Source organism: Bufo bufo, chromosome 1 (genome assembly GCF_905171765.1).
Source record: "Bufo bufo chromosome 1, aBufBuf1.1, whole genome shotgun sequence".
Classification (NCBI taxonomy): domain Eukaryota; kingdom Metazoa; phylum Chordata; class Amphibia; order Anura; family Bufonidae; genus Bufo; species Bufo bufo.
The window spans coordinates 345,166,562-345,189,812 of NC_053389.1; the positions used below are offsets into that span (position 1 = coordinate 345,166,562).

Below are 23,251 nucleotides of genomic sequence, written 5' to 3' on the forward strand. Positions count from 1 at the left end.
CACCGAAATGAAAATTCTGGTCCGAAACCGAAAATTCAGGATGCCCTTGACCGAAAACCGAAACTGCCTTTTTGCCCAAATACTTTTAAAATACTTTTTTTTTAATGATTTTATTAATAATTCTTTTTCATGAATGAAATTCATCTGTGGGTGGCGCTGTTATGGAGAGGGGGATCTGTGGGTGGCGCTGTTATGGAGAGGGGGATCTGTGGGTGGCGCTGTTATGGAGAGGGGGATCTGTGGGTGGCGCTGTTATGGAGAGGGGGATCTGTGGGTGGCGCTGTTATGGAGAGGGGGATCTGTGGGTGGCGCTGTTATGGAGAGGGGGATCTGTGGGTGGCGCTGTTATGGAGAGGGGGATCTGTGGGTGGCGCTGTTATGGAGAGGGGGATCTGTGGGTGGTGCTGTTATGGAGAGGGGGATCTGTGGGTGGCGCTGTTATGGAGAGGGGGATCTGTGGGTGGCGCTGTTATGGAGAGGGGGATCTGTGCACTGTTATGGAAAGGGGATATGTGCACTGTTATGGGCATAACAGTGCACAGATCCCTTTCCCCATAACAGTGCACAGATCCCTTTCCCCATAACAGTGCACAGATCCCCCCTCCCCATAGCAGTGCCATAGACCGATCCCCCTACCCATAACAGCCCCGGCCCTGCTGCTCACAGCATCACTCCCTGCATCTTTATTTTACCTTACAATCGTGACGCTCCAGTAACAACTCTGCAGGCAGAGCGGAGGGCGGCGTAACGTCACTTACTCACGTGACGCACCTGCTCCGCCCACTTTATGAATGAAGGAGGCGGAGCAGGCGCGTCACGTGAGTAAGTGACGTTACGCCGGCCTCCGCTCTGCCTGCAGAGTTGTTAGTTACTGGAGCGTCACGATTGTAAGGTAAAATAAAGATGCAGTGACAAAGTAAACCGCCCGCCCGCAGATGGTGGGTGACAAATCCCACACCCAATATTTTCGGCCGATATGTAACAATATCGGCCGAAGTGGATTAGGTGCATTTTCGGCCGATATTTTCGGCTGCCGGAATTTCGGTGCACCCCTAATATATATATATATATATATATATATATATATATATATACACATACACACACACACAGTATAGTGCCTCCTCCTTGGTGCCCCAGTAGTGTTCACAAAGGAAAAAAAAATAAAAAGAGCAAAATACTCATGTCCATCCAGCTCCCTGCGTTACAGTACAGGCGGTACTCCTGTACCAGGTCTCTGGCGGTGTGATGATGTTGTCACGACGTCTCTGAACAAGCACAGCAGATCGCAATGATGTCAATATTGCGACCATCTTGCACCTTAGCACTGCCTCATAGGCATCAGGCCTTGCAGCCTTCAGTCTATGAGGCTAAACAACGGGGCACGGGAGCCAACAGTTCCTGTCCCCGTCATTTAAAGAGGACCTTTCATGGGTCCAAACATAATAAACTAAGTAGCAGAACATGTAGGGGTTAATGCGGGGATGTCCCTGCACTTACTATTATTTCTGTCTGGCGCTCCGTTTGCCCGCTGTGGCCCTGGTTACATTCTCCCGCGCTGTATGCTAAGTAATAACATCGGAACACCAGGGAGGAGACATCAGCTTTTCTCCCTCAGCGTTCCATCTCCTTGGCTGTAGCGCTGTCCAATCGCAGCACACAGCGTCACAGACAGGGAGAAGGTGAGTTTTTTTTCTCTCCCTGGCTGTGACTGGACAGCGCTACAGCCTAGGAGAATGAACTCCCAGGGAAGAAGCTGATTACTTAGCATACAGCGTGGGAGAATGTAACGGGGGCCACAGCGCAAGGGAGTGGCTCCCAGAAATAATAGTAAGTGCAGGGACATCCCTCATTAACCCTTACATGTTCTGCTACTTAGTTTATTATGTTTGGACCCATGAAAGGTCCTCTTTAACACCAGTGAACCAGTAACAAGTGATCCACGGCCCGGTGGTTGGAGATCGCTTTTTTTAGATGGTCAGCTCAGCAGCAGACCCTCACCCCTAATGTTTTAGAAGGTCAGATCAGCAGCAGACTCTCACCCCTAATGTTTTAGATGGTCAGCTCAGCAGCAGACCCTCACCCCTACTTTTTTAGATGGTTCGCTCAGTAGCAGACCCTCCCCCCTAATGTTTTAGATGGTCAGCTTAGCAGCAGACCCTCACCCCTAATGTTTTAGAAGGTCAATTCAGCAGCAGACCCTCACCCCTAATGTTTTAGATGGTCAGATCAGCAGCAGACCCTCACCCCTAATGTTTTAGAAGGTCGGATCAGCAGCAGGCCCTCGCCCCTAAAGTTTTACAGGGTTACCAGCAGGCCCTTGCTCCTAATGTTTTTGAGGGTCACCAGCAGGCCATCCATCATAAATTTTCAAGGGTGTGTATGATGCCCTCCTTTATGTGTAATAAAGGGTGTATTGGAGTGCTGGTTCCTCATCATTTTTGGCAGGCCTTTCGCTTAGTGCATAAGCTTTATGAGTGTAGAAGTCCCACTACCTGAACAATTGTACCACAATGTGAATGAGGCTCTCCATTATGTGATATACAGGTTGTATCAAAGTGCCTCTTCCTTGTAATTTTTGGCAGCACTTGCACTTTATATACAAGTAAATATACAGAAAAAAATGTTTCCTAACAATTTTTCCTCTAAAATCGATTTTATCTTCGGTTTGGTGCATATTATTGTCAGTCTGTAAAAGTGGCGTACTACTCGGACAACATCGTTCCCAGCAGCAACCTGGGAGTCCAAGATGTATCCAGACGTCCTCCCCATGCTGTTCCCGAACCATTTCAGTGGTGTTTCCATCAATTTCTGACCTTTTCCTATTAACCAGACACCCTCCCCTCTTCAGTTCAGGGGGTGTCTGGTTTAATGCTGGGCTTCTCCCATTGACTTCCATTGTGCTTGGGTGCTCTGCTGAGCACCCGAGCACTTTGGTGCTCGATCAACACTACTCTTTAGGCTATGTTCACAGTAACATCATGAAACCTGGCAGTCTGTTCTGGCAGAGGAACAGCATGCCGGAGTTCACCATATCCGGATAATGCCGTGAGCTAATGGACCCCAACTGACTACAATAGGATGATATAGGAATCTGGACGCTTTCAGACAGACAAATACTGCCACATGCAGCGATTTTTGTCTGGCCAGTAGCCAGTATTTATACCGGAAAAGGCTGCCAGTTTTCTTAACGCTAATGTGAACCTAGCGTAATCCTTGTTATGTTATTAGAAAGCATTGCACAGAAATATTCAGATTTTAAAACAGTATAGTGAAACAGAAAGAGCATTATTAAATGATTAAAGTTAAATAAAGTAATTTCTCATCAGTTATGCTTTTTTTTTTTTTATCTTTACAGTATTTATCACACATTCTTTTCCTGTATATGTTTATCATGTCTTTTGTTAAATGTACAGGCAGGAAGCAATATTTCTACCATGAGTACAACATTGTAGATTGTGAAATGATGGAACCTTGGACAGAATAAAGAGAAAACTGATCCCACAGAGGAAATAAGAAGAACCGCAAACATTGGTCACTAATCAAATGTATATTTTTCTTACTTTGTGGTATCAAATAATAATTTGTAGCAAACATCAGCTGGATAATTTGATAAAAGTGAAATACTGTAAAAACAAGGCACATATTTTTTTATATATCTGTTATGGAGATTCCAAAAGACAGTCACAAAAATAGTACAGATCTTCTATTTTAGTAGAGATTGCCACAAAATATGTGGCACTTTGCTGTGATACAATTGATGGATGTATAATTTGTTAGACTTGTATCTTAATGATTAGTTTTGTGAATATGATAACAAAATGATTATACATACATAACAGGCAAAATAATTTTACATAAAAAAGTTAGTAAGACGCTGCAGTGACACTTTAACGAATGAGGCCTCAAGAGCAATTCGAGGAACATCTCTGGAGCAGTAGGTTGTGGCATGTGTCACATACACGTACAGGCTTGGGGTATGATGGCAAAGAAAGTTCATTACTTGAGCACGTGTTGCAAAAGATATCTCCACAGTTTCGACAATGATGCTAAAAAGAAAATGTCAAGAAAAAAACGATTCAATAAGACACCAGTAACTTTGATCTCCTCATGGACAAAGATATCAATGATTCATAACTAATCAGCAATTAGAAAAATCCTGTAAATGATTACTAATCCCATAATTAAGTAGTTTTAGTTAGTTAGAATTTTCTGTTCCTATTATAAAACATGCAAACATGTTGTTATCTATAGAACCCCTCTAACCCCTCAAAGAAGCTGTTCTTTTGGGCCTTACAGAAAAATTACCATAAAAATATGTATTCTGTGGCCCGTTGGAAAGGTGTATGATTTACATTGTTGAAGTTAAAGGGGTTGTCTCACTTTAGTAAGTGGCAGAAAAAGTTAATACAAGCCACTTACTAATGTATTGTTATTATCCATATTGCTTCCGTTACTGTCTGGATTCATTTTTTGCATCACATTATACACTGCTCGTTTCCATGGTTACAGACCACCCTGCAATCCATCAGTGGTGGTCATGCTTGCACATTATAGGAAAAAGCACTAGCCTATGTGCGCTCCCATGGTCCCGGCCACCAGAGAAGCTGACGCTTTTTCCTATAATGTGCAAGCACGACCACCACTGATGGATTGCAAGGTGGTCTGTAACCATGGAAACGAGCCGTGTGTAATGTGATAGAAAAATGAATCCAGCCAGCAAAAGAGGCAATATGGATAATAACAATACATTAGTAAGTGGCTTGTATTAACTTCATCTACATGATAAATACAACTTACTGAAGTGAGACAAACCCTTTAAGGTAATCTTACCGGTGACTGTAGATGTAAATTATCCACTTCCTTATGGTTCTCAGTTGTGTCATGTGACCAACACTCTGGCTCTCCAACTGACACAGCATACTAGGGGAGATTTATCATAACTGGTGTAAAGGAAAACTGGCTTAGTTATCGATAGCAACCAATCAGATTTCACCTTAAATTTTCCAGAACTCCTTTGGAAAATGATAGCTAGAATCTAATTGGTTGCTATGGGCAACTAAGTCCGTTTATCTGTACACCACTTTTGATAAATCTCCCTCACAGTGTATTAAGTGTCGACAGGAAGTAAGTTTCTTTATTCATTCTTATGTGACTGACATTGAGGCTCCTATAGGAATAAATAAAGAAACATACTTCCTGTACACACATAAGACACTAAGGGACATTTATCAAGACTGGAATTCCCATACATCAGTACTGATCCTTGTAGGTTGGAGTGAGATGTGCCCAATTTAATCAACTAACTGTTTTGCCTGAGTCCAGCTCCGGCAGCGGGAAAAGTACTTAACTGTTCTCCAGCTCGGGCAGAAAGTGGAGGGGAGGGCTGCTTTAGATTCTTCTATCTACCTGAATGGTAGAAGCTAGAAACATGCAACTGGTCTTGTTTGAAAGCTGGCAGCTAAGGTCCAAGCAACAGAGAAGATATTACTGTTAGAAATCGAGTCGGGAGTAGTTGCAGGTAAAACCTGCTTTTACTTTCACTTTCAGCTGCATTCTCAGCATTCCAAATTCTAACAGTGATATCTTCCCTTGTACTAAACATAAAGCCCCCCCCGTCCCCCCCACACTCCCCACACTGACAGGCTGCAGGAGGAGAGAAAAATAGTAAAAATATATAGCAATGTGATATTAGCATCACTGTTAGTGACCCAGATAATAACATTATATTATTTTTAACACAAAGTGAACGCCGTAAAAAAATTCAACAAAATAATGTAAAAATTGCAGTTTTTTTTAAATCTTTCCCCCTAAAAAAGAAATAAAATAAGTTATTTAATACACTATATATACCCCAAAATGGTTCATAAAAACCTAAACTAATCCTGCAAATAAAAAAAACATTTCGAAGAAATTTTTTTTAAAGTTATGAATGCTAGAACACAAAGGGGGGAAATATTATTGGTCCTTAAAGGGGTTATTAAATCATCCGTGCACGGGGAGAAGCAGCAGCAGTGGTACAGAGTCCAGAAGCGGCGCAGGGACCCAGATAAGTATAGTCAGCATAGGGGGCCCGGCATATAGGGGGACATTTTATAGGATTGCATAACTGCTTTAGGGCTAAAATGAATGATGTCACTAAGGGCTCAAAAATGAAATAGTGTCCACTGAGTTGTACGCCAACAAGATTTACTGCAGACACACAAAAAAAAAGTGACATTTTTGGGAGGGTTTTCCCAGTTTTAACGTGACTGTTAAGAGGCAGATGCCTCTTAATAAATTAGTTGCATCTCTGGCAGTCTGTGTAAATTCAAGTCTACACGGACTCCAGATTTTCATGTAAGTTATAGTAAATCCAGCAGCAGAGTGAAGCCCCAACCCTTTTCCCTAAAATTCGCAAATATGACGTGCACCATAATTTGCGACTTTTTAATCCATTATTGTGGCGTAAAGACATTAAGAATGCAAAGTCAAGGATGCAATTGAGGTCTTAAAGAGGACCCATCACCATATAATGCAATGCAATCTGACAACACCATGTTGTAGAGCAGGAGAAGCTGGGCAGATGGATATACAGTTTTGTGGGAAAAGATTCAGTAAAACCTGTAATTTATAAATTTATATCTCTGCTTTTTCTACCTTCTGTGAGCAGCATTGGTACAAGAGGGAGCAGTTATCATTGATTGATAGCATTGTATATATAGGTGTATATAAGTGGAAAAAGGCAAATGTATAAATTACAGGTTTTACTGAATCTTTTCTCACAAAAATATATCAATCTGCTCAGCTCTTCCTACTCTATAACATAGTGCTTTCAGATTGCATTGCATTTTTTGGCGACAGGTTCTCTTTAACAAGCTATTCTATAGTCAATATTCGACTATTAAATAGGCCTTGAGACATGACTTGGATATTAAATAAGCCAGCACCTCATCTGCAGACAGCTGTTTCCCTGTGATTGCCCCTCATCAGTGCAAAACAGATCGTGCTGGCTTAACTGGGTGAGAGGTCTAAGTACCCCCCAAATCCTGACTTAGGCCACTTGCACACGTCCATATGCCCTCAGACATACGGTCTATGAGCGGGCCATATGTCCCGGAGCGGCATTGATCGTGTGCATGGGAGCGCACAGTATCATAGATTACAATGATGCTGTGCACGTGGGGCCGCCCGCAGGACTATTGTCCCGCACTCATATGATCTCATATGATCTATGATGCTGTGCGCTCCTGTGCACACTATCAATGCCGCTCCGTGACATATGGCCCGCTCACGGAACGTATGTCTCGGAGGGCATACGGTCGTGTGCAAGAGGCCTTAGGCCTCTCATCCAGTTAGGCCAGTACTCTCTGCTCTGCACTGATGAGGGGCAATCACCCCAAAACAGCTGTCTGCAGATGAGGTGCTGGCTTATTTAATATATCGAGTCATGCCTCAAGGCCTATTTAAAGGGTCGAGCATTGACTTATAGGATTGTTAAGAGCTCATTTACATCCCTTTCTTCCCAGAATTCCAGAGGAGCATGTATGGCCTATACATTAACCACCTCCGGACCGCCTAACGCAGGATCGCGTTCCGGAGGTGGCAGCGCTGCGCACAGTCACGCATATACGCGTCATCTCGCGATGGCCGAGATTTCCTGTGAACGCGCGCACACAGGCGCGCGCTCACAGGAACGGAAGGTAAGAGAGTTGATCTCCAGCCTGCCAGCGGCGATCGTTCGCTGGCAGCCTGGAGATGTGTTTTTTTTAACCCCTAACAGGTATATTAGACGCTGTTTTGATAACAGCGTCTAATATACCTGCTACCTGGTCCTCTGGTGGTCCCCTTTGTTTGGATCGACCACCAGAGGACACAGGCAGCTCTGTAAAGTAGCACCAAGCACCACTACACTACACTACACCCCCCCCCCCCCTCACTTATTAACCCCTTATTAGCCCCTGATCACCCCATATAGACTCCCTGATCACCCCCCTGTCATTGATTACCCCCCTGTAAAGCTCCATTCAGACGTCCGCATGATTTTTACGGATCCACTGATAGATGGATCGGATCCGCAAAACGCATCCGGACGTCTGAATGAAGCCTTACAGGGGCGTGATCAATGACTGTGGTGATCACCCCATATAGACTCCCTGATCACCCCCCTGTCATTGATTACCCCCTTGTAAAGCTCCATTCAGATGTCCGCATGATTTTTACGGATGCACTGATAGATGGATCGGATCCGCAAAACGCATCCGGACGTCTGAATGAAGCCTTACAGGGGCGTGATCAATGACTGTGGTGATCACCCCATATAGACTCCCTGATCACCCCCCTGTCATTGATTACCCCCCTGTCATTGATCACCCCCCTGTCATTGATCACCCCTCTGTAAGGCTCCATTCAGACATTTTTTTGGCCCAAGTTAGCGGAATTTTTTTCTTTTTTTCTTACAAAGTCTCATATTCCACTAACTTGTGTCAAAAAATAAAATCTCACATGAACTCACCATACCCCTCACGGAAACCAAATGCGTAAAATTTTTTAGACATTTATATTCCAGACTTCTTCTCACGCTTTAGGGCCCCTAGAATGCCAGGGCAGTATAAATACCCCACATGTGACCCCATTTCGGAAAGAAGACACCCCCAGGTATTCCGTGAGGGGCATATTGAGTCCATGAAAGATTGAAATTTTTGTCCCAAGTTAGCGGAACGGGAGACTTTGTGAGAAAAAAATTAAAAATATCAATTTCCGCTAACTTGTGCCAAAAAAAAAAAATTTCTATGAACTCGCCATGCCCCTCATTGAATACCTTGGGGTGTCTTCTTTCCAAAATGGGGTCACATGTGGGGTATTTATACTGCCCTGGCATTCTAGGGGCCCCAAAGCGTGAGAAGAAGTCTGGTATCCAAATGTCTAAAAATGCCCTCCTAAAAGGAATTTGGGCCCCTTTGCGCATCTAGGCTGCAAAAAAGTGTCACACATCTGGTATCGCCGTACTCAGGAGAAGGTGGGGAATGTGTTTTGGGGTGTCATTTTGCATATACCCATGCTGGGTGAGAGAAATATCTTGGTCAAATGCCAACTTTGTATAAAAAAATGGGAAAAGTTGTCTTTTGCCAAGATATTTCTCTCACCCAGCAAGGGTATATGTAAAATGACACCCCAAAACACATTCCCCAACTTTTCCTGAATACGGCGATACCAGATGTGTGACACTTTTTTGCAGCCTAGGTGGGCAAAGGGGCCCACATTCCAAAGAGCACCTTTAGGATTTCACAGGTCATTTACCTACTTACCACACATTAGGGCCCCTGGAAAATGCCAGGGCAGTATAACTACCCCACAAGTGACCCCATTTTGGAAAGAAGACACCCCAAGGTATTCCGTGAGGGGCATGGCGAGTTCCTAGAATTTTTTATTTTTTGTCACAAGTTAGTGGAAAATGCTGATTTTTTTTTTTTTTTTTTCATACAAAGTCTCATATTCCACTAACTTGTGACAAAAAATAAAAACTTCCATGAACTCACTATGCCCATCAGCGAATACCTTGGGGTCTCTTCTTTCCAAAATGGGGTCACTTGTGGGGTAGTTATACTGCCCTGGCATTCTAGGGGCCCAAATGTGTGGTAAGGAGTTTGAAATCAAATTCTGTAAAAAATGACCTGTGAAATCCGAAAGGTGCTCTTTGGAATATGGGCCCCTTTGCCCACCTAGGCTGCAAAAAAGTGTCACACATCTGGTATCTCCGTACTCAGGAGAAGGTGGGGAATGTGTTTTGGGGTGTCATTTTACATATACCCATGCTGGGTGAGAGAAATATCTTGGCAAAAGACAACTTTTCCCATTTTTTTATACAAAGTTGGCATTTGACCAAGATATTTATCTCACCCAGCATGGGTATATGTAAAATGACACCCCAAAACACATTCCCCACCTTCTCCTGAGTACGGAGATACCAGATGTGTGACACTTTTTTGCAGCCTAGGTGGGCAAAGGGGCCCATATTCCAAAGAGCACCTTTCGGATTTCACAGGTCATTTTTTACAGAATTTGATTTCAAACTCCTTACCACACATTTGGGCCCCTAGAATGCCAGGGCAGTATAACTACCCCACAAGTGACCCCATTTTGGAAAGAAGAGACCCCAAGGTATTCGCTGATGGACATAGTGAGTTCATGGAAGTTTTTATTTTTTGTCACAAGTTAGTGGAATATGAGACTTTGTATGAAAAAAAAAAAAAATAAATAAATCATAATTTTCCACTAACTTGTGACAAAAAATAAAAAATTCTAGGAACTTGCCATGCCCCTCACGGAATACCTTGGGGTGTCTTCTTTCCAAAATGGGGTCACTTGTGGGGTAGTTATACTGCCCTGGCATTCTAGGGGCCCAAATGTGTGGTAAGGAGTTTGAAATCAAATTCAGTAAAAAATGACCTGTGAAATCCGAAAGGTGCTCTTTGGAATATGGGCCCCTTTGCCCACCTAGGCTGCAGAAAAGTGTCACACATCTGGTATTGCCGTACTCAGGAGAAGGTGGGGAATGTGTTTTGGGGTGTCATTTTACATATACCCATGCTGGGTGAGAGAAATATCTTGGCAAAAGACAACCTTTCCCATTTTTTTATACAAAGTTGGCATTTGACCAAGATATTTATCTCACCCAGCATGGGTATATGTAAAAAGACACCCCAAAACACATTCCCCACCTTCTCCTGAGTACGGAGATACCAGATGTGTGACACTTTTTTGCAGCCTAGGTGGGCAAAGGGGCCCATATTCCAAAGAGCACCTTTCGGATTTCACAGGTCATTTTTTACAGAATTTGATTTCAAACTCCTTACCACACATTTGGGCCCCTAAAATGCCAGGGCAGTATAACTACCCCACAAGTGACCCCATTTTGGAAAGAAGAGACCCCAAGGTATTTCGTGATGGGCATAGTGAGTTCATAGAAGTTTTTATTTTTTGTCACAAGTTAGTGGAATATGAGACTTTGTAAGAAAAAAAAAAAAAAAAAAAATCATCATTTTCCGCTAACTTGTGACAAAAAATAAAAAGTTCTATGAACTCACTATGCCCATCAGCGAATACCTTAGGGTGTGTACTTTCCGAAATGGGGTCATTTGTGGGGTGTTTGTACTGTCTGGGCATTGTAGAACCTCAGGAAACATGACAGGTGCTCAGAAAGTCAGAGCTGCTTCAAAAAGCGGAAATTCACATTTTTGTACCATAGTTTGTAAACGCTATAACTTTTACCCAAACCATTTTTTTTTTACCCAAACATTTTTTTTTATCAAAGACATGTAGAACTATAAATTTAGAGCAAAATTTCTATATGGATGTCGTTTTTTTTGCAAAATTTTACAACTGAAAGTGAAAAATGTCATTTTTTTGCAAAAAAATCGTTAAATTTCGATTAATAACAAAAAAAGTAAAAATGTCAGCAGCAATGAAATACCACCAAATGAAAGCTCTATTAGTGAGAAGAAAAGGAGGTAAAATTCATTTGGGTGGTAAGTTGCATGACCGAGCAATAAACGGTGAAAGTAGTGTAGGTCAGAAGTGTAAAAAGTGGCCTGGTCTTTCAGGGTGTTTAAGCACTGGGGGCTGAGGTGGTTACAGTAGGTGAACCCGATTTTGTGTCAATCTCGCTCTCTTTCTCGGCGAGATTGAGCACCTACGAGCCCCATCGCGGGAGCCAGCGCCGAGCTGGCTTGCCGCGATGGAGACAGAGCCGTCATAGAAGCGACGGGAGATCCGACTTGGATTCCCGCCAATTCTACACGTGTGCGGCGTTTGTTATGAATTCTGAGGGGGAAGTCCCCGCCGGATTTTAAATAAAAATCCGGCATGGGTCCCCCCCTCAGGAGCATACCGGGCCCTTAGGTCTGTTATGGGTTGTAAGGAGAGCCCCACCTACGCCGAAAAAAACGGCGTAGGGGGTCCCCCTACAATCCATACCAGACCCGTATCCAAAGCACGCTACCCGGCCAGCCAGGAAGGGAGTGGGGACGAGCGAGCGCCCCCCCCCCCTCCTGAGCCGTACCAGGCTGCATGCCCTCAACATGTGGGGGTTGGGTGCTCTGGGGCAGGGGGCGCACTGCGGCCCCCCCACCTCAGAGCACCCTGTCCCCATGTTGATGAGGACAGGGCCCCTTCCCGACAACCCTGGCCGTTGGTTGTCGGGGTATGCGGGCGGGAGGCTTATCGGAATCTGGGAGCCCCCTTTAATAAGGGGGCCCCCAGATACCGGCCCCCCACCCTAAGTGAATGAGTATGGGGTACATCGTACCCCTACCCATTCACCTGCAAGAAAAGTGGTAAAAACACAAATAAACCACACAGTGTATTAAAATATTTTATTTTTCTGCTCCGGAGGCCGCCCCCTGTCTTCTTTATTAGCTCTTTTACCAGGGGGGTCTTCTCAACTCTCCGGGGTTCTCCTTCCGGGGTTCTCCTTCTGTCTTCGCCGCTCTCCGTTGTTGACTCGGCGCACCCCGGTTCTTCGTCTCGCGAGATCTCGGATTTTAAATAAAAATTTAGCGAGACGAAGAACCGGGGTTCTCCTTCTGTCTTCGCCGCTCTCCGTTGTTGACTCGGCGCACCCCGGTTCTTCGTCTCGCTAAATTTTTATTTAAAATCCGAGATCTCGCGAGACGAAGAACCGGGGTGCGCCGAGTCAACAACGGAGAGCGGCGAAGACAGAAGGAGAACCCCGGAGAGTTGAGAAGACCCCCCGGATAGCGGAGAAGACCCGTCGGGATAGCGGAAGAAGAAGAGCCCCCCCTGGTAAAAGAGCTAATAAAGAAGACAGGGGGCGGCCTCCGGAGCAGAAAAATAAAATATTTTAATACACTGTGTGGTTTATTTGTGTTTTTACCACTTTTCTTGCAGGTGAATGGGTAGGGGTACGATGTACCCCATACTCATTCACTTAGGGTGGGGGGCCGGTATCTGGGGGCCCCCTTATTAAAGGGGGCTCCCAGATTCCGATAAGCCTCCCGCCCGCATACCCCGACAACCAACGGCCAGGGTTGTCGGGAAGGGGCCCTGTCCTCATCAACATGGGGACAGGGTGCTCTGAGGTGGGGGGCCGCAGTGCGCCCCCTGCCCCAGAGCACCCAACCCCCCCATGTTGAGGGCATGCAGCCTGGTACGGCTCAGGAGGGGGGGGGGGCGCTCGCTCGTCCCCACTCCCTTCCTGGCTGGCCGGGTAGCGTGCTTTGGATACGGGTCTGGTATGGATTGTAGGGGGACCCCCTACGCCGTTTTTTTCGGCGTAGGGGGGGCTCTCCTTACAACCCATAACAGACCTAAGGGCCCGGTATGCTCCTGAGGTGGGGACCCATGCCGGATTTTTATTTAAAATCCGGCGGGGACTTCCCCCTCAGGATTCATAACAAACGCCGCACACGTGTAGAATTGGCGGGAATCCAAGTCGGATCTCCCGTCGCTTCTATGACGCGCTTGCTGGGATGTGCTGTCCGTATTCCAGTGAGTGCGAGATCTCGGCACCATGTCGCCGAGTATCAGCGCGACGCTGTCGTGCTAAAAGCACAATATCACAAACACCTACTGTAAGTCTCCTCATGCTGACTAAGGCGCTCTCTTCCCAAGGAGAGATAGTACCCCCCAAGTTGCAGAGTCAGTCACGTGACACAGTTGATGACCAGAACGGAGTGGATAATTCACAATCACAGCCACTGGTAAGAATACCTTCACCACAGCAATATTCATCATGTGCCTTTCTAGTGGGCGTGCTTCATTAACACCTTATTGAATAGCCTTTTTTGGGCCTTAGCCACCAAGGAATTTTTTTTTTTTCATTTTTTTTTTACCATCACTAACTTTTTTTCTGTTGATGTAGACGTTTGAGGGATTGTTTTTTGCAGGACAAGTTGTAGTTTTACTATTTTGGGATACACACAAATTACTGATTAATGTTTATTAACTTTTTTTTTGGGGGGGGGAGAGAGATGGGCAAAAACAGGAATACTGCCACTGAGTTTTTCCATTATAAATTCTGTGGCGTTCATTTTTTTGTGGTATCAGCTGTATTTTTTTTTATTACACTATTGTGTGGTTCACTTAACATATTTTAACTTTAGCTAACACTTCCAGGGAAGAAAGAAAAAAAGTACGGATTTTTAATGGCCGTTTTGCACCAGATTTTTATGGCCGTTAAAAATGGTTTATTTATTTTTTAGCATCCTAATCCCTGCAGTACCCTAAGTCCTAAGTACACTACACACTGACCCCCCTGTAATGCTCCCAGGGTCTAAAAATGCCCCTATAGTAGTCCCAGTATATATAAGGTCCCCCACACTGCCACCCTGTATGTAAAATCCCCCAATAGTGCCCCTTGTACATAAAAACCCTCCAATAGTGCCCCCTGTATATAAAATGACCCCCAATAGTGCTCTCCCAGTATAAAATACCCCCTAAGAGGGCCTACTTATGTATGAAATCCCTCCTAAGCACTGACCACTGTATATAAAATGCCCCCAATAGTGTCCCCAGTATAAGTTAGTCACTAATTTTTCTGGGTGCAATAAAAAAAAAGTACTCTGTCCTGTCAGTGCAGAGCAAGTGTCAATGCGTCAATGCGTTCAAGTGGATATGGTAAAGTCGTTTGTTTTTTTTTAACCCCTGAAAGGCATTTTAAGGGTTGTTAGACGGGTGTACTCCTCTACATGGTCATTAAAAAAGACCCCATTGATTTCAATAGGGGCTGTCTGACCGTGAAACTGGCCAAAAAAAGGACATTCCAATTTTTGGATGGCTGGTATTCACTGGCCTTTAAAAAAAAACAGCCATGTGATTAGCCCCATAGACTGCAATGGTTCTGAAAACAACCGTCTGACGTATTTCACTGCCATCTAAATGTAGCCTAAGAAGGTTGGCCCATCTAACAGATTGGTGGCATAGCAATACCAATGTCTAGAACGGGGCCGCCAAAGCGAAGTAGAGTGCACCACGCATGCGCTGCATGCTATCGATTCACTTCAATGGGCGTTCCGAAAAGACTCGAGTGAGTGAGCTCGGATATTTTCAGAACTCCCACAGAAGTGAGTGGAGAGCGTGCCATGCAAGCACAGCCATCTCATCATTCACCTCTAAGGGAGTTGCAGAAATAACCAAACTGGTTCTCGGCTATTTTCGGCACTCCCCTAAGTGAATGTAGGGTGGCCACACTTGGGGGACCCTGTTCTCAAGTGCAGATCCTAGAAGTGGGACCCGCATCTATCTAACATTGGTGGCATATCCTAGCGATATGCCACCAATGTGTAAGATGGGCCAACCCCTTTGAGAGCTTCCATCACAGATTCAGAAAGACACCACAGCAGAACCCAAACAAACCACAATATATGTTAATGGAGTCTGTTGGGCACTACCACTGTCCGTCATGAGATCGATCTGCCATGGTTTCTCTTTATAATGACAACCACATCACAGAAGGTTTATTACATAGGCAGATTATCGATAACAGACATTCCTGATAATTGGCCGATGTAAAACTGAGCAAAGCACTTGTTTCTCAGGTGATCTATCATTTATATGACACATAAAATAATCAGATGTCAGCAGTTCACTGGCGTGTGTACACAGGATTCTGCTGCCGACAAACAATATAACTGTATGGGGACTTAAAATAACTGTATGGATAACATAATAAGGAAAATATTTAGAATTAAATTAACAGTCAAAATCTGTGCAGTATACTATTTACAAATTATTTAAAAATTACCTTTCGCCTTGAAATAGAGAATTCTTTGTTACATTGTTTGCAGCCTGTTGCTTCATCATCCTTTAGCCATGCATGACCCTTTAAATAACAAAATGAAATTTAAGATTTATGAACACTTGTACTATTGGTCTCTGTCCTCTGATCTGAGTCCCCACAATGGTTAAAGGGGTTATCCTGGATATAGGGGGAGCCAGGGTTGGGCATCAGGTAAGAAATATTTCCTTTACAGGTCTGGCCAAGAGGGGGCGTTTGCCCCCATTGTTGCACAATCCCTTCAAACTTTTATCTCTTAAAGGGTTTCTGTCACCAGAAATACCTAAATTAAACTGGCTGACATTAGCAATGTGCTAATGTCAGCTGAACCTAACTAGAGTTGTTGCGATACCAAAATTTTGATTCGGTTTCAATACCATAAAAAAGTATTGCGATACTCGATACCATTCGATACCACGCGAAAAAAAGAAAACAAAAAAGCCACGTGCATTCCGCATTTAAAAAAAATGGTGAATCGCGCAGATTTTTTAAATATTTTAATAGTTTGGACTTTTCGGACGTGGCGATGTTTATTTATTTATTGTTTATATATTTTATATGTAAAATTGGGAAAGGAGGCAGTGCTCCAGAATAAAAAAATACCTAGTAGCCATTGGCTCCTGAACTGAAAAATTTAGGAGCCAAATTTAATTTTTAGTCGCCAAATCGAAACCGAATCAAAATTTTGGTATCGTGACAACACTACGCCAATCAGATCGGCATAGGATTGTTTCGATACCAAAATTTTGATTCGCCTTCGTCACCATAAAAAAGTATTGCGAAACACCAAAAAAAGCCGTGTGCATTTCACATTTTATGAAACGTTTGGCTCCTATCCTATTTTTTGGGGTTACAAGGTTACTAAAAAATGGCAAATCGCATAGTTTTTATTTATTTATTTCTGTTACGGCGCTCACCGCATAGGAGATATTTTTTAATAATTTAATAGTTTGGACTTTTCGGACACAGTGCTATGTAATATGTTTATTTATTTATTGTTTATATATTTTATATTTGAAATTGGGAAAGGGGGATTTAAACTTAATATTTTAGGGTACTTTCACACTAGCGTTTCTCTTTTCCGGCATAGAGTTCCGTCACAGGGGCTCTATACCGGAAAAGAACTGATCAGGCATATCCCCATGCATTCTGAATGGAGAGCATTCCGTTCAGGATGCATCAGGATGTCTTCAGTTCAGTCATTTTGACTGATCAGGCAAAAGATAAAACCGCAGCATACTACGGTTTTATCTCCGGTGAAAAAAACGGAAGACTTGCGAGAATGCCGGCATTTTTCCCCATAGGAATGTATTTGTGTCGGATCCGGCATTCAAAATACCGTAATGCCGGATCCGTCTGTCCGCATGACAAGCGGAGAGACAGATCCGTTCTTGCAATGCATTTGTGAGATGGATCCGCATCTGGATGCGTCTCAAAAATGCTTTTAGTCACATCCAGATCGGCGGATCGGGCAGGCAGTTCCAATGATGGAACTGCTTGTGGATCACACTGCTGCAAGTGTGAAAGTAGCCTTAGGCCTCTTTCAGACGGGCGTTACGTTTTGGCTCCGGATGCGTCCCGGGTCCATTGCGGCAAACCCGCGTGGGTAGGTACGCAATTGCAGTCAGTTTTGACTGCGATTGCGTTCCGTTGTTCAGTTTTTATTGCGCGGGTGCAATGTGTTTTGCACACGCGTGATAAAAAACTGACTGTGGTACCCAGACCCAAACTTTTTCACTGAAGTTCAGGTTTGGGTTCAAGGTTGTGTAGATGTAATTATTTTCCCTTATAACATGTTTATAAGGGAAAATAATAGCATTCTTAAAACAGAATGCATAGTACAATAGGGCTGGAGGGGTGAAAAAAAATTATAAAAAAAAATAAATTTAACTCCCCTTAATCCACATGTTCGCGCAGCCCGGCTTCTCTTCTGTCTTCATCTGTGAGGAAAAGGACCTGTGGTGACGTCACTGCGCTCATCACATGGTCCGTCACATGATTCATCACCATGGTAATGGACCATGTGATGAGCTCAGTGACATCACCACAGGTCCTTTGACAGGTCCTGAAGAAAGAACAGGAGACCGGCAGCTACACGATCAATTGGTGAGTTAATTATATATTTTTTAATCCTCATTGGCACTGCACCACCAATGTTTATTATACTGGGGTGTTGGGGGGGGCGCGCACTGCGCCACCAATGAAGATAACTGACCTGTTAATACAAATACAGGAGGCGGGTGCCGGAATCAAATAGCCGACACCCGACCTCTATGACAGGGAGCTGCAATCCGCTGCAGTTAACCCCTCAGGTGCCGCACCTGAGGGGTTAACTGCCGCTGACCACCTTATATGGGATCGGCACCTGCCTCCTTTATTAAAAGTTAAAGACCACCTTATATGGGCTCGGACTTTGTTAAGCAGCAGGCTACACAGAGCGGCACCCAAAGATGTCCCAGCACTTACTATTATTCCTGGGCGCTGCTCCGTTCGCCCGCTGTGCGCCATTACTGTCTCCTGCTCCATATGCTAATTACTATTGGAGCAATGGGGAGGAGACATCAGCCTCTCTAGTAGGCGTTCCTTCTCCCTGGCTGTAGCGCTGTCCAATCGCAGGGCAGGGAGAAGGAACGCCCACTAGAGAAGCTGCTGTCTCCTCCCCATTGCTTCGATAGTAACTAGCATATGGAGCAGGACTGCAGGAGACTGTAATGGCGCACAGCGGGCGAACGGACCGGCGCCTAGGAATAATAGTAAGTGCTGGGACATCCCTGGGCGCCGCTCTGTGTAGCCTAATACTTAACTAAGTCTGGACCCATGAAAAGTCCTATCATTGGTAGCGCAGTGCGCCCGCCCCTCCTCCGCCCCTCTCTCCGTTCATTGGTGGCAGCGGCAGCAGCAGCACAGGGGGGAGGGAGGACTGCTTCCTTCTCTCCTGTGCTGCTGAGGGAACATGAGCGCGCTGAGAGCAGAGCGCTCATGTTCAGAGATACTAGACTGCGCAGAAGCGCAGGCCAGTATCGAAAAAATGGAAATCCCGGTATCGTATCGATACCGGGACAAAAGTATCGATTGGGTATCGAAATTTCGATACCCGCAACAACCCTAAACCTAACTAGCCTATTCCTAGTTTTATCCATGCCCCCGTTCCTCCATAAATGTAACTTTTATAATATGCAAATTAGCCTCTAGGAGCAGGGGGGCGTTGCTCCTGCTCCTAGAGGCTCAGTTCTCCCACCTCTGTCACCTCCCTCGAAGTCTTGATTGACAGGGCCAGGCAGCGTTCGCATCCTCCTGCTGGCCCTGAGTGCATGGTAAATCTCACGTCTGCGCAGTGCAGTATTCAGCGCAGGCGCAGTAAGGAAGTCGGCAGCCAGTGAGTGTCCTTCCTTCACTATGCCTGCGCTGAACACTAAACGGCACGGCGCAAGATTTACCATCTACTCAGGGCCGGCAGGAAGATGCGAACGCTGCCTGGCCCTGTCAATCAAGACTTCGAGGGAGGTGACAGAGGTGGGAGAATGGAGCCTCTAGGAGCAGGAGCAATGCCCCCCCCTCCTCATAGAAGCTAATTTGCATATTATAAAAGTTACATTTATGGAGTAACGGAGGCATGGATAAAACTAGGAATAGGCTAGTTAGGTTCAGCTGACATCAGCACATTGCTAATGTCAGCCAGTTTAACTTAGTAATTTCTGGTGGCAGAAACCCTTTAATACTAAAGGGGTGCATTGTAAGGGTATTTCAAGTACTGATTGGTTCTGTCCACTTTAATTTTGTATCTTTTATATTACCTTTTATATTGCGTATAATAAAGTTTTCGTTGTAAGGTAGTGGGTTAGAGATAGTTAGTATCCATCCCTCATTGTGCTGATAAGACCACATTTCTGAGTGGGGCTGATAGGAAAAATTGTGGTCTGCACTGACAATTAGGGGGGACTGCACTTGGAACTTCATCCTAGGAATGATGTAAGTATTGATTTGCCTTATCTCTTGTACCTGGGGTGTTGGTCATGTGCTATAATATGGTAGACAGCCATATGTTAGAGCATAGCCATATTGCATATTTAGGCTAGGGATGTTTATTTACTTTTTATTATTTTGCATTTGTATGTGATTTATCTGTGTTATCGTACATTTAATCACACTTAGTTAATATATTTATTCCCTAGTCTGCATAAGCTTATTCATTATCAAATCTTTTGAATTCACATTACAACTAGAAATTTGATATAGCCTGTATTCAGGAAACCCATATAACAGGTGCATCTCAACAAATTAGAATATATTTGAAAAATAATTTATTTCAGTCATTCAATTCAAAAAGTGAAACCCGTATCTCATATCTTAAAAGAGCATCAGGCAGGAGCATGGAGTGGACGCCAAAAACAGGATATTGGATGGCATGATGAGTGGCACGTCGTCCATGCCCGCAGGGGACAGCAGGAGGGCTGCAGATATGAACCACAGACCTAACAACAGACCATTATCGTCTGAAATGGAGTCAGCAGTGTTTAATGTTTTTGTCCGAAAGATCATTCTTGATCAAAAGATCTTTTCTTGGAAAGAATGTTCCCAGAAAGGTATTTCATCCATCGTCCAGTTTCATTGAACATGTATGGCCAGTTTGAATGTGTATGGTCATGTCTGCAAAATGAACGTTCACCTGATGTTTGTTCAACTGCTGTTCAGCCACCAACTAACTTCTAATATGTTTGGCCACCTTAAGACTGTCAAAGTTTAAAGCTACTAAAAATAATTTCAAAAACAAAAAAAGATTTTAGATTTTTTTTATATTGGAACAAAGTACAGAAGGTTGTGTGTATACCATCATGAAAATTGTTACTGGGAGCAAATTTTGCTAACTTTATGTAAAATCAGGTGGCTAGAAACACACTGTACTAAAGAGTAGCACTTCAACGAACTAAGACTAATACACATGACAATTTATTTTGCAATTTCATGACGTTCTTGTCATGATTATCAGAACAATACCAAGTTTTTCCATGATTACAAAAAACTAAGCTGTGTAAAAAAAACTCATGTAAATATACATTATACAAATGTGCAGGGCATTAAAATGGAACAAGAGCAATAAACACTTATTTACCATTAAAGTGTACCACAGATTACAAACAAATTTACATAAATCAATTGCACAAGCAAAGACTTGTAATACATCTTATTGCAGAAAAGTGTCCTTTTTTCCACTTATAAGGCCTATTTCTTCCTCACGCCTATCCAATCCCCCCACTTTCTAAATTGCTTGCTTGTACTATGGAGTTATGCAAAGTTGTTTATAATCAGAGGTACTCTTTATGCTTGTTCCGAATAAATCCCAGCTGTTCCTTTAAAGCGAGATCCTCAGTCTGTGGGAGAATTCAAAAACCAAAATAGAAAAGCGAGTTTTCCTTAATTAACACAAAGATTGAAAGAAGTGGGCAATAAAAAAATGATTAGACTATGAAAAAAAGGACTTTCAGGCACAATTAAACATGGGACTGCTCTTTAAAAATCAGAACTATTTGGCAGCTACAATACATGTGACTAAATAACGTGCTGAACTGCATGAGGGCTGCTGATAAATATAGGAACTACTGATTTATCTGCGAAAATGCACGCCCACAGCATATTTTTTTTAACTACTTCAGTACCGGAGTCTTTATCAACCCCTTCACTACTAAGTCTATTTTGCCCAAATGTCTTTATTTTTAGGTCGCCACAGTTAGAGAGCTATTTTTTTTTAATCTTTCTCTTTATGTAGCCATATAAGGGCTTGTTCTTTGCAGGATGAAGTGCATTCTTCTGTGGTACCAATTCGGGGTACATTATTTATATACATATATATACAAAATATGAGTACTTTATTTAATGTTTTACTACTTTTGCACAATAGCACATTTAAAGTGGAAAAAGTTCTTATGTAACCTCATTTAATTAAAACTATTTTGGGGTAAATATAAATAACTTACAGGGCCAAGATGAAGTCTAGGCAGGGATAAGCAACCACCTAGGACAACAAGTCACAGCAAGATGGAGGGGGCACAATTTAAATGGAGAAAATATGCCATGTGGTGCTACAATGTCAACTTTCACTTACAAGGCTCCCCTCCCTGTGGTCTGTATGGCACCGCAATCCCAGCCTCAGCAATGCTTATGGCAGATTTATTTGCTACCGCTGAGCCATTGTCCCAATCTCAGTAATGGCAATTAAATCTGCCAGTACACCTGGGGTTGAGACCATGGCGCCAGGTAGAAGAATCTATTTAGCAGTGTAAGGGAATGCCCCTTTATCTCATAAGACTGATAGAAGCACTCACTGGTTGTTTCACTAACCATTAAGCTTCTCCATCAGGATAATCAGGAAAGAGCTCATTGGTTAGTGTGCAGCCTAATGCGCCCCTAAACAGATGCCTGCACCTGGCCTCACTGCCCCTCCTGCTCCACACATGCCCCATGTTCCTCACTGTCCCTCCTGCTCCACACATGCCCCATGTTCCTCACTGTCCCTCCTGCTCCACACATGCCCCATGTTCCTCACTGTCCCTCCTGCTCCACACATGCCCCATGTTCATCACTGTCCCTCCTGCTCCACACATGCCCCATGTTCCTCACTGTCCCTCCTGCTCCACACATGCCCCATGTTCCTCACTGTCCCTCCTGCTCCACACATGCCCCATGTTCCTCACTGTCCCTCCTGCTCCACATATGCCCCATGTTCCTCACTGTCCCTCCTGCTCCACACATGCCCCATGTTCCTCACTGTCCCTCCTGCTCCACACATGCCCCAAGTGCCTCAATGTCCCTCCTGCTCCACACATGCCCCATGTTCCTCACTGTTCCTTCTCTCCTATTCCTCATTCTCCTCTCTCCCGCCCCAAATGCCTTACTGCTGGCCTTCACAGCAGGAGATTTAGGCCCCTTTCACACGAGCGAGTATTCCGCGCGGATGCGATGCGGGAGGTGAACGCATTGCACCCGCACTGAATACCGACCCATTCATTTCTATGGGGCTGTTCACATGAGCGGTGATTTTCACGCAGCATGCTCCTCTTTGTGCGTTTTTCACGTAACGCAGGCCCCATAGAAATGAATGGGGTTGCGTGAAAATCGCAAGCGTCCACAAGCAAGTGCGGATGCGGTGCGATTTTCACGCACGGTTGCTAGGAGACGATCGGGATGGAGACCCGATCATTATTATTTTCCCTTATAACATGGTTATAAGGGAAAATAATAGCATTCTGAATACAGAATGCATAGTAAAACATCGCTGGAGGGGTTAAAAAAATAATAATAATAATTTAACTCACCTTAGTCCACTTGATAGTGCAGCCGGCATCTCCTTCTGTATTTTTTCTTTAGGACCTGGGTAAAGGACCTTTGATGACGTCACTCCGGTCATCACATGATCTTTTACCATGGTGATGGATCATGTGATGACCGGAATGACGTCACCAAAGGTCCTGTTGCTGCACA

General features: G+C 44.1%; 1 protein-coding gene across 2 annotated transcripts in view; it reads right to left on the reverse strand.

Annotated features, from left to right (window-relative positions):
- Positions 1-3,537: 3,537 nt before the first annotated feature.
- LOC121009503 (RUN and FYVE domain-containing protein 1-like) overlaps positions 3,538-23,251 on the reverse strand; it is a 186,977-nt gene continuing 167,263 nt past the window's right edge. Inside the window, exons 16-17 of one of the 2 annotated variants that reach the window (XM_040442693.1) lie at positions 15,743-15,820; positions 3,538-4,049 (exon numbers count right to left, since the gene is read on the reverse strand). In XM_040442693.1, the coding sequence (XP_040298627.1) occupies positions 3,906-4,049; positions 15,743-15,820 (222 nt within the window). In that variant the 3' untranslated portion in view covers positions 3,538-3,905. The remainder of the gene's footprint in view (positions 4,050-15,742; positions 15,821-23,251) is intronic. The other variant, XM_040442684.1, reaches the window with a different exon arrangement.